This window comes from Drosophila suzukii, chromosome X (genome assembly GCF_043229965.1).
Source record: "Drosophila suzukii chromosome X, CBGP_Dsuzu_IsoJpt1.0, whole genome shotgun sequence".
Taxonomy (NCBI): Eukaryota; Metazoa; Arthropoda; class Insecta; order Diptera; family Drosophilidae; genus Drosophila; species Drosophila suzukii.
The window spans coordinates 25721788-25733873 of record NC_092084.1 but is presented as its reverse complement, the minus strand read 5'-3'; the positions used below and the strand labels follow the sequence as shown (position 1 = coordinate 25733873).

The window sequence follows — 12086 nt, the reverse complement described above, 5'->3', positions numbered from 1 at the left end:
GAAAGTCATGGCACTCCACATTGAATTTGTGGATGTGTCCCATTATGTGAATAACACAAATAATTGTTATCAATAACTTACTATATTATATTTAATACAGTACATTGTTGGCATTTAAAATCACTAACCGCGAATTCTTAAGATGACCATATGTATCCAAGGTATCTTATGTATGATACTAATTGAATTAGGCAAGTTTAAGCTTAAGAGGTGAATATCGAAAAACCGCAATTTCTTAAGAGACAGCTACAAGGATGGTTTAGGTAATTTTAAATGCTTATCCAATGTTTTATGAGGTACTTTAATGGTGAATAACGAAAAACCCCGAGTTCTTAGGGTGGCCAAGGTGTAATATGTGCGGTACCTATTTAATTTTAATTTAATTTAAAATGTTATATTCAAATAACAATCAATATTTTGCAATTCAATCCGGAATTCACAGCACACGCAAATAAGCTGATTTCACTAGTACGCCACCAAGCCGCTAGGGGCGATATAGGCTAGTTGGCGCTGCAAGCCAAGTGGCGCTATAGAAGAAGAAGATAGGTGGCGCTATTGACTAGGTGTGTTAGTGTAAAAAAAAGAACTTCCTTATATATACATATCTCCATCGCTCTCGCACTTCCTTAAGCTGATAAACGGGTATCTAATAGTCGAGGCCATCGACTCTAGCGTATTCTCTTCTTTGGTTTTCCTAATACGTAAGATTTACTGAACTGAAACTCACATTTTTGTTCGTTTCGTGAACCAATTTTTCTTTTGCTTAGGTTATTAAATTCATAGAAATGTATTTTCTTATTTTTGTTCCCTAATATGTAAGATTAATATAAAACTGAAATTTAATTTTTTCGCAAGTTCGAACAAATTTTTCTTTTAATTATGTTATTTAATTATAGAAATGTATTATTATATTATTGTTCTCCTAATATGAACGATTAATTTTAGAAAATATCGTTCTTAATAAGTAAAAGAAAAGTATGTAATTTTATTACATCCCAGTCGGACCGTCAGGCATGTGGGGCTTGATTCCACAATAATTTCCATAGGAAAAATTCAGGGGTTGGCTCCACGTGAACTTTTTCATGGGGTTTCGGGCCTTTTTCTATAGGAATTTCCTATGTAAAGCGGTCGCGAACGTTTCAGTACTGAAAATTTTGGACAACCTTTATAAAAGCGAATGTACTTTGTCCATAATGGGGATGTGAACCTGCAGCCCTTTTCCATAAGAAAAATGTACAAATGTTCCATCGGAAAAATGTATGGACAGGTCCGACTGGGATTTAATCGAGTTAATCGATATTTTTTTTTTCAAAAGATCCAAATGAATCGATGCACTAAAAATCGATTTTTTCCAAACTCTTCTAGTATACCCTTTTACTCTACGAGTAACGGGTTTATTGATGTTACCGGAGGTATTGATGTTAAACAGATGATGGTATGATATTAGCTCTAAGAAATTTTAACAAAATAGTACATATAAGAACATCATCGGTAAAATGTGACCAACAAACGGTATATTACATACTAAATATCAAAAATACCAAATAATGGAAGTCGGGCTTACTTGTTTCCATATACCAAAAATAGCGAACAATGGAAATCTGACTTGCTGAATACTGATACTTACTTATCGGTAGGTAACGCGAAGGTGTTTTTATTGATAAATGACCACTCTATTCGACCCTCTTTCATCTGCGCAGTCGGAATCGGATCCCTGCCGTGGCATGTTCTTCATTGAGATACTACAACCACGGCACTCTAATACGCCCAATTCTTACATGTCGGAGAAGCACTCTCCTTGCTGAGGGGCGAGATGTACATATATAGAATCTCTAATAATCATGGGTTTACCCGCGACATGGGTATCAACCACAGTCACCACGCACAGTTGACTCTGCATCAGGAAAAAATTCTAAAGGAGTACGTTGAAGCTGTCGGTAAATATTAACCAATCTTATCTTCTTGGTGTCGTCCCAAGAAGTCCCACCAAATTTGCTTTTTTGGCGTAAGGATAAGCTTCTTAAACTGGGCTGTAACCTTTGGCGTGCTGAGTTCTGGGATAATATTAAAGTCAACTCTGCATTCGAATGTAGCCTAAGGACACGATGGCTTAGGACACGTCAATATCACTACTAGAACTGTGATTATCGAACGTGAACACCTGTCTGGCTAAGTTAAGCACATCTTGAAAAATGAGATGCTGCTGGGTCTCCTTATACCATTGCCTGTATATTTCCCAGTTTAAAAGCCCCTACGAAGTTATTTTCTTTAAGCTAAACTTTTTTCGGGGAAGACCTCGGTCATCGTCATCGTCAACACGAAAAAGTTTTATTGTCTGCTCCGAAGCTAAAGTGATATTGAACAAAATAATTTTTGAATAACAAGGATCTTTAGAATTTTTAATTTTAATGTAAACTGTAAATGCAAGAGCACGAATGTCGTCATTACAAATATTAATAATAATAATTATAATTTATTAATTATTTCAGCCAAAAGTCAAAGATCTAAGTATCTAAAGCATTTTGTGACCGTATAAGTTTATCTAAGTACCTAAAGCATTTTGTGACCATATAAGTTTATTTATAAATATAAGGCTGTTAAGTCAGCCTAGTTTAAAAGTATAAGCTAACTGGTGACAAAGATGTTTAATTTTACTAATGAGATTTGTTGGTAAAGGAAAATATGTTATTATTTTTGTTTTGCTATAATTTAGTAATTATTTCAGCCGTGCTGTATTAAATTTATTGGGGAGAGAACAGAGGGAGGCAAACAGGACAAATGGCTTAATATATTCATTATTTAACTCTTATATTACTCTTAGCGCTGGCAGCGCTTTGGGCTCTCATTTTTCTGCACCTGCTTATATTTCTGGCAGTGCCAAGAAAGAAGCAATAAAAAAAGACTAAAAACAAAAACATAAATAAAACAAATGTTTTTATTAAATGTTCAATATAAGATTGTGTCGAATAGCTTTGTTTGCAACCACTCACACTCACATGCTTAAGTACATACACAAGTCATTGTCTGACTTTGACGTCAATGCTTTTTTCAACTTCTTAATAAGATCCACAGTTTTGGGCGGGTTGTTAAAGTGGCACTTTGCTGAAACAAACTTGCTTGAATCTGTAGAATCTACTTTCTATCTTTTATAGTTTCCGCGTAGGACTGGGCATGGTCAATTAATAAATGTTGTCGAGAGAAATACATTTTAGTTACAATTTTTGTTCTAGCATCAAAACTGTGTGCACCACAAGTGAGTGGCCCTTTGTCGAGACAATCTTGCACTGCGCCAGAATTTCTATAATCTGCAAGCCTAATAATCTTGAAGCGTATAGTTTCAGATTTCACAGCGTTCATACGGACAAACTGACTGTCTGAATGACAAACGGACAGATGGACTTAGCTAGACTGACTCGGCATATTTAAGGAATTTTTAAAATAACTAGAATGCCTGATGTCCAGGGGTCTTCGCCGAAAATAGTTCAGCTTCAGGAAAATAACTTCGTAGGGGCTTTTTAACTGGAAAATGGACAGCAAATGCTATAAGGATACCCAGCACGGAAAATATGGAAAAATTGTCTTATTTGGTGCCAGTGTGCTTAACACAGCCAGCCACGTTGGATAATCACTTCTCTAGTAGTGGTATTGACGTGACCTTCGCCAACGAAGCAGGGCAATCATGGGCTACATTCGAATGCAGAGTTGACTTCAATATTATCCCAGAAATCAGCACGCCAAAGGTTACAGCCCAGTACAAGAAGCTTATCCTTACGACAAAGGAGAAATCTGGTGGGACTTCGTGGGACGACAACAAGATGACCGAACTCGGAACGGTAAACATGTCCCGACAGCGCCGACGTACCCCTTTAGAATTTTTTTCCAGATGCAGAGTTAACTATGCGTGGTGGCTGTGGTTGATACCCATGTCGCGGGTAGCCCTATGGTTTACAGAGATTCTATATACATCTCGCCCCTCAGCAAGGGGAGTGCTTCCCCGACATGTAAGCAATAGGTGGAAGATTTTGTTTCAGTGTACATTTAAAGTAAGTTTATTGATCTATACCTCCTATATAAATGCTGAGAATCGTACTAATCGCATTATAATTAAAAAGCCATGATTACTAAGTTAAACAGGCTTTGGCATGGTCACTAGTACCGCCTCCGTCTGATTGGTGACGCGGCGTGATCTTAATCAAATGCCGCTTCAGCTACTTTTTCTTTCATAAGATGTACACGTGCTAGAAAGGGACGGAACAAAATTTGCTAGAACCCGCTTCAGCGGAAAATGGGACCGCACACGCAAATCGATTCAGTATTTCAGTGTTTTTATTCAGTATTTTTTACGAGATAGGTGATTTTTGGGAAATTAATGCATTTGGACTACATGGCGCCATTATAAAATAATTTTTGTTGGTGCTGGACCGAGGGAAGACTCCTTGGCTCCTTGGAACTCAGCAATATATCTAATTTTAAAAAGAAATATTGCTTTTTTATGAAAATTACCAACCTCCCGATTATTTTCTTGGAATGTCCTGGCAACTGTTGCACCACAACGTACATTATTTATCTAATGAAAAAGCCATTTGAAGGAGCACCTATCTCCAAAATGATCCTAAATTCTTGCTTAACAAATACAATAGATTTAGTCAAAGAACCGGATGCAAGGAAGGTGTTGTAAATACTTAAAAAGATCTAAGCTGTTTTAAAAGTTTTGTGCGGCTCTGTTGGCCTCGAATGCCTTGCCTGAGTGAAAATCTTACCCTTGATCAATTTCCTAATCACAATGAAATGATCATTTGGCGCTGAAAACATTTCACATGCTAGCGTTCAAATTGACTTTAGTTTTGCGTTGTTTTGCATTTCCTTCGGATACGGATGCTTATGCCGATCAGCTGTTAGCTTCAGCGATTCTCTATGTGAACAAGAACCCGCATAAAATTGCAAAAGCGATTCTCTATAAAGACTGGCCAAACTTAGATCTTGCTTTTTCTTTCCCCTCGCGGGCTTTTTGTTTTTATGGCTTGTTGGGGGTTCATCATTGCTTCCTAATGTGCATGCATCCTCATAGCCATCCAAATTAATCTTCTTGACCAAATTTTCGCTAAACCAATGTTTGATAAACTCCTCGTCGTCGGAATCTGAGACATACATATTAAAGGATAGATTCGTCGGAGTACGCACTTTGATTTTTGACGCACGCATATGAATAGTCGGGCGTCAAGTCTTTCAGCAACCCTATCAGTGTTGCTTTGTTAGCAGTTGTCGATTGATAAAACCTATCGGAAAGGCTTTTAATATTAAATATGTTACTTTTCCGGAACATAAATTTTAACCTAGGTTTGGTTGATAAATAAATTTTCCTTAAATTATTTTAAGTGCAAGTTCACTTCAAATAGTTGATTTATTATACCCTTGTTACCTTACTTGTAGAGTAAGGTTAAAAGTATGTACTAGGTCTGCTATTTAAGTTTCTGGCCTTGGTCACTTTTGGCCATTTTAGGACCAATTGGTCTTTTCCTAGAAAAAGTTTGGACTTCTATCGATAAAAGCTTCATACAACTTTTTCATATGTGACCAAGTTTGATATCGATTAGCGCTTAATAAATAACTTACCTCACCAGAAGAATGGATTTAACTCGTGAACATTTTCGTGCATTCATTTCTCACGACGTCGTGGATTATCCCGACAAGAGTGCATCGATGGACTTAAATCTTTGTATGGCGATGAAGCACCATCCGATAGCAATTTGAATAACTGGCCTAATGAATTCAATCGTGGCCGACGCTCGCTCGATGACGAAAGTCGTGAAGGTCATGATGCCGTGCGTAAAATGGTAATGCAAGATCAAGTCATGTGGCATTTCTTCCACCAGCATACAATCGATATTACATGAAAACCTGGCCTCAAAAAGGATTTGTTCTCGTTGGATCCCGCACAATTTGACAATCGCTCGTTAGTGTGGATTGGTGCAAATAAATTCTGGAAAAATTCAATCGCGGTGTTTCAAAAGTCGTTTATAATATCGTCGCAGGTTACGAATCATGGATCTATGCCTATGAGCCCGAAACAAAACCGCAATCGACCGTGTGGGTCCTCGAAGTCGAGCCAAGAAGAAGCACTTCGAAGCAAATGGTCGCCTGTTTCTTCGGTAAAACGGTCAATTCTTAGTGGTACACCACAATTTGTTTGCCTAAAGTCTTCGGAGAAATTCGAAAAACGAACAGGAGAAGACGAGTCATTGTGCACCATGACAATGCGAGCTCTCACACATCAAACCAGCGCCATTTGACCGGCCAAAGCGTCGGTCATCCGACGTACACCCCTGACTGGACTACCTTTTATTTTTACACCTCAAGAAAAAAAGGCGTGGTTAACGATTTTCGTGGTCAGAAAATGCTGTTGAAGCGTTCAAAAACCATATTTTGGAGGTGTCTCAATAGGAGTGAAAAATGTCTTCGACAATTGGTTTCAACGCAAGCAAAAGTGTATAAATCTTTCTGGAGAATACTTTGAAAAACCACCATAAATATATATAGCAACCCTCGTAACAGGTAGACGCAAGCGGTTCCGACCCTAAATAGTGGATATATTCTTGATCATGATCGCAAGCCGAGTCGACCTAGGTGGCGCTATAGGCTAGAAGGCGTGTAAGGGAAAACAGCCGATTTGCTGCAAGCATACCTCCATCCCCCTTGCACTCCGTTTGGCTATGTAACGGGTATCTAATAGTCCTCCAACGACTTTAGCGTTTTCTTTGTTTTTTAAGTGATTTACTAAAGCATTAAAATGAACTACTGTAGAAAACTTTTCTAGTCCCAGAAAATAAAAATTATGGCCAAAGGAAACTACTCGCTGATAATGGAGTATTTTTCTGAGTGCTGTTCGCCCTTTGCTTCTTCCAAGGAGCAGTCGTTGCACAATTGGGCCGATGCAATCAGTCTCCAGGAACGGGTGCAGCCAGGTGGCGTGCCGTGGCGTGGGGCCACTCCAAAGAGCAATCGATCGAAAGGAATGCCAATTATAGAATGCCCCAGATGGACAGTAATTTGCATTGCTGGTCAAAGCCGGAACACTCCAGCTGCAGTTTGAAGCAGTTGCAATCGGATTGGGAATCAATTTGGGTGTGGGACCGACTATCATTGGCCAAAAACTTTTCAAAGGCGAAATAGTTGGTGCAAATATTCGGAACTCTTGCAATTCCTGTGGCAAATAAGCTCTTTTGGGGCTGTCCTTCCCTCGATGGCCATGACACGTGCCTGGAACTGAAACTATTTGGGGATTGCTCATACGCACTGTTGCACCTTGGGCATTTACGGCCTGCCTATTCTCGTTGAGATCCACTAGCATTCTCTTGGTGCAATCGACTGTGTCTTTCGCCCCCTCCATCCATCGATTTGTCGCCAAGCAAAAGGAGCGTTATACCCAAATCGATGGTTGATTTCTGGCAGTTTTGAATCGCTAATTGCCGTTTCTCATTTCCCGTGCAACGTTTTTGCCAGACAACCCAGGGCAATTTTGAATTTTGCGCGCCGCGGAAGCGGAAACCGGCGGCAGTCGCACAAAATAATGGCTAAAAGAAGGCAAAGGAAATCGGAACACACTTGCCTCTCACGTCTTGACTTTAAATGTGGAGCATTTGCGGATAATTTATGAATTCTGTGCCACTTCAGATGGTCTTTGATGTTGCTAACGGCTCTCCATTTGGCACACAGTCTGAGGTATGTATACACGAGCATAAACACCGAGCAGTCACTTTGACCTGGTCTAGGCTCCACCGACCCGTGACTTCCATTGTTCTTGCTTTCCCTGCAAGTCTTCTGAAGGTGCGAGTGCTGCGGGCGTTTTCCCACGACAGCCGGCTTTAATGGACGAGAAAAAGGCGTGGCAAGGGGGCCGGCGAAGTTGGCAAGTGTCGACAAGTAAGTAACGATGGCACTGCAAGACCCAGCCCATCAAGAAGAAGGCGGTGGTACACATCAGTGCTCCAGTGGACACCATGCAGCTGCGGAGCCTACCCAGGCCACTTAAGTGCCGCCCAGGTGGGTGGGTTCAACTTTCAGGACAAACTTTGCTCTTTTCCCATGCAGCTGGCACAAGTTTTGTGCAGCCACCGTTCCTGCGATCCCTTCCATTAAAATCTCCTCAGTTGGTAACGCCCCAAGTAGCAACATGTTGCGGCAGCATGTTTCCGGAGCACTTTCTCGGGGTTTTGATAACTAATTGGGTCTGAGTCAGCAGGGGAATCGGGGAGGAGCGTTCCACCCCCGAGCAAAGCAACGGCATAGGACATAACCCTTACCTCCTGCGATATCTTGAAGTTCCTTTGTTTCGACCCGAGAGTGCCTCTCCGCGGGGCCAACAAACAAATAAACAACGAATTGAAAAAGTAAAGCTGTGCAAATCAATGAAACTGGGTGCTTATCCCCCCAGGCATGAATAGCACCAAAATAATTAAATCAAAAATGCTCTTTTCATTTCCGTACCCCCGCCCCGAACAGCAAATCACGCTCCTTTCATTAAAATAGTTCCCTGACTCCGTCAGCCGGAATCGCAATCGGAATGGTAATGGTAATGGGAATCGTGGGCTGGGTGGCGTGGGCGTCATGACCTCAGTTCCCTCGTGATTGCTTCGATTGCTTGTTAATCATTCGCATGTTGGTCAACAATGTCTGATGCCCCATGAAGGCCAAAACGACGCCTGCCAGCCGTAAAGCGATTTTTATCGCCCAGCTTAGCAGGGCCTTATGCAAAGCACACACAGGGAAAAACAATATAGCCGAATATCTGTCACTAGGGACTTAAAATAATCGTAAAATACGATTAGATTGATATAAAAACGGGAGACTGAATCCCGGCGTATTTAATATGAGCTTTTGATTTATTTTTATATTAAGTATAATAATCTTTAAATTACATGTTCTTTGACTTACTACGAGTATAAGTAGGGATTACTAGGGATTACTCTTTGTTAAATAGCAAAATTATACGATTTGGGCCTCTTCAACATTCCTGCAAAGCTGATGAGAGTTTATTTAAATTTTGAGAATCCAAAAGTAACTTAGGTGAAGAAATTTCAATAACTATATATTATCAAGTATAGTATCGTGGTATTTCTTTTTTTCTGGGTGATGGCTGGCTGAGAGCTACTCCTGGAGGGGCGCCTACATTATTTTCCCTTCCCCGTTGGGCGACGTTCAACGACAAATGTCTTTCATTTACGCGTAATAAAAACGAAATCTCCGTTGAACAATGGCCGCCGGGCGGCTTTTGCAGCGGCGGGAAAGTGGGTGTGTACGATGGCAAAAGCACCATAACTTGTTGTTCTTCCCGTATACTTTGCGGCTGCCTCAAGTGTATTTTACGTTATTTTGTATTTAATTTACAGCCCAAGTTCCCCCGGGACATTATCGAGCTATGAGGAAGTGTTGTTCCTCCTACTTTCCCACATTCGTGTAGGCGGGAAATGTGAGAAAACTGGTGTGCGGCTCTTAATGGCATAAAAGTATAAGCCATACATGTTGATTACACGGCAAAGTCGCTTAAATATGCATGAGCCGCGGCCGAAAGCGCATTGAATTTAAAACGCATAGAATGTCTTCGGGTCCTGCCGGAGGACACCGGAGAGTCCTGGGGGTACGGGCAGGGCGTATTTGTTCCCAGAAGTCCTCGAGTGTCTGTAAGTGGCGCAGAGCGGTTGGAGACAGCGCGGATGAGGAGGAAGTTTGCCGGCTTTGTGGGGCAAAGTGGATAAGTTAAATACATTTCCACTCGAGATGGATATACTCATTTGATGGCGAATAGCACTGGCACAAGCCACTCAAGGCTCTCAATGTTTATCCGGGCGCACACTCCGCAGATTAATTAGGGAATTAAGTGCAAGGCAAACGCAGTACTCGAGATCTGTGACATTTTCAGGCTCAATCGATGGGGAAAATGCCAATTGTTCTACTTCAATCGGAGTACCAAAGTATAAAAATCTGTATATTTAAAGGAACGATATATAAAGGAAGTTTTTTCTCTAAATCTGGTGGCTGGACATCCGGCAAGTTGTTATTTTCCGCACTAATGGACATTTATGTCCTTATTCATTGAGGTCGTGGGCGCGCCCCACGCCATTAATACTCATTGCCAGTGGGTGCGTGGGTGGTGGTTGAGCCTCCCCAGCCGCCAACTGCAGTTGATTTTCCTGCCCCCCATTCCCCATTCCCCATTCCCCATCCCGCATCCTGCGGCTTTGTGCTCCCGTCAGTCAGCATGTCGTAACTAGATGCCACAGAACACACATGCGCACACATATCCTGCGTCTGCGGCAGCCGGAATAAAATGGAGCATTAAATTATCCACAAAGAGATCCGATTTCCGTAACGCCAAGCCCCGTCCCCGTCCCCGTCCCCGTCCCATCCCCACTGGACATTGTTTCGGGCCACAAAAGGCATTTATCAGATTTGCATGCACAAACACGCGCTTGTTCGTTGTTGCGCTGCATCCACAGGATGTGCGGCCTCCTTCTCTCTACATGGTGAAAAGTGCTTACAAACAGTTCTAGATTTATCTTTATTTGATTAGGCAATAAGCGAGTTTGGGTCGAGAAGCAGAAGGTGTTGAAGTAATAAATATTCATGGGTCAGTTGAGCTGCACAGTCCAAAAATAATATCTTTTGAGGTTTACAAAAGTAAATGAAACTGTTCTTAAAAAGGAGGAAGAAATTGTATTTTTAGCATTCCGATAAGTACTAGAAACTGCTTTCCAATTCTTTTATTAATTTGATATTTGTATTTCCTCTGTTTAGTCTTAATGGCAAGCCAGCACTTTAAAAATGTGTCAGTTTCATCTCAATAATGTACATATCAAGATCGAAGCGAAGTGCTAGTTATGGATAAAATGTATATTATAGTAACAGTTCTAAACTGATTATCATATCTAGGTTTTCCCAGTGTGAAATTCGAGATCCCAGTTGGCTCTGCCTGCTGCATTTGGCAAGTTTCCGCTTGGCTGTCATACAAATTTAAATTCAAAATTTCAGGCCTGGGTGAGAAGCTCTGTGCTTTTCCCATTGGTGACCAACTGTTGAGGTAACCTTTGATATAGCTGCTCCACTGACTCGAAAATGGCATCTGGAATCGATCTGAGCCGCGAGTGCCGGCACGTCTTCGAGCAGATTCGCAAGCTGAAGCAGCATCGCTATGCGGTGTTCGTCATCCAGGACGAATTGGTGGTCAAGGTGGAGAGGCTGGGAGTGCGGGAGGCGAGCTACGACGACTTCCTGGAGGATCTGCACCGGGCGGGCGCCAACCAGTGCCGCTTCGCCGTCTACGACTACGCGTACCAGCACCAGTGCCAGGGCGCCTCGTCCACCTGCCTCAAGGAGAAGCTGTTTCTGATGCTCTGGTGTCCCACGCTGGCCAAGGTCAAGGACAAGATGCTCTACTCCAGCACGTTCGCGGTGCTCAAGCGGGAGTTTGCCGGCGTCCAGAAGTGCATCCAGGCCACCGAGCTGGACGAGGCCTGTCGCAATGCCGTCGAGGAGCAGCTGCGCTCGTTGGACAGAGAATAGTCCTCCAGCTCCACCTCCAGTTCCTCCTCCGCCCACATGAAATACAGCCCGGCTCATCCAGCCAGCCACATTTAAATTGCCTCTGGTGTCGGGTTTTCTTTTTGTGGCGCCTCTAAAGTCTGCCAGTGTCCAACCAGGGCCGCCCCCTCCTTTTACTTAGCCCGGGCTCGTCTTTCGTTGCCGAGGCCCCGATTTAATTTGATTTCGCCCCGCATCTAATGAGCCCATTTGGCATATGGATGCCTCTTGACGCTTGCCACGGGTATCAGGTATAATTTGTTTTGTCCCCAGCCTCCTCCTTCGCTTATTATCTGGGCCCGTCTAAAAATATATACATTCTTTCGCCTCAGCCGGCTGCGAGGGCAAAGTTTTGGCATTCAGACTTTTTATCTCATCCATAAATCACGACCAAGTTGAAATTCGCCCTCCTCCTGGCCCCGCGGTCTTCCATATCATTTGGCAGAAGTTGGGGAATTAATCAAATTGACGAGGAGCACGTCACCAGCCCCAATTGCTACACTTCAAACAAG

General features: G+C 42.2%; 1 protein-coding gene across 1 annotated transcript; it reads left to right on the top strand.

Moving 5' to 3' along the window:
- The first annotated feature begins 10958 nt into the window (after window positions 1-10958).
- LOC108004841 (cofilin/actin-depolymerizing factor homolog) lies at window positions 10959-11640 on the top strand. Its single transcript, XM_017067916.4, has one exon. The coding sequence runs from the start codon at window positions 11110-11112 to the stop codon at window positions 11554-11556; it is 447 nt and encodes a 148-aa protein (XP_016923405.1). The 5' UTR covers window positions 10959-11109; the 3' UTR covers window positions 11557-11640.
- The last annotated feature ends 446 nt before the right edge of the window (window positions 11641-12086 follow it).

Coding starts and splice junctions, on each gene's coding strand:
- LOC108004841 (XM_017067916.4), top strand. CDS start 11,110: ATGGCATCTGGAATCGATCTGAGCCGCGAGTGCCGGCACGTCTTCGAG.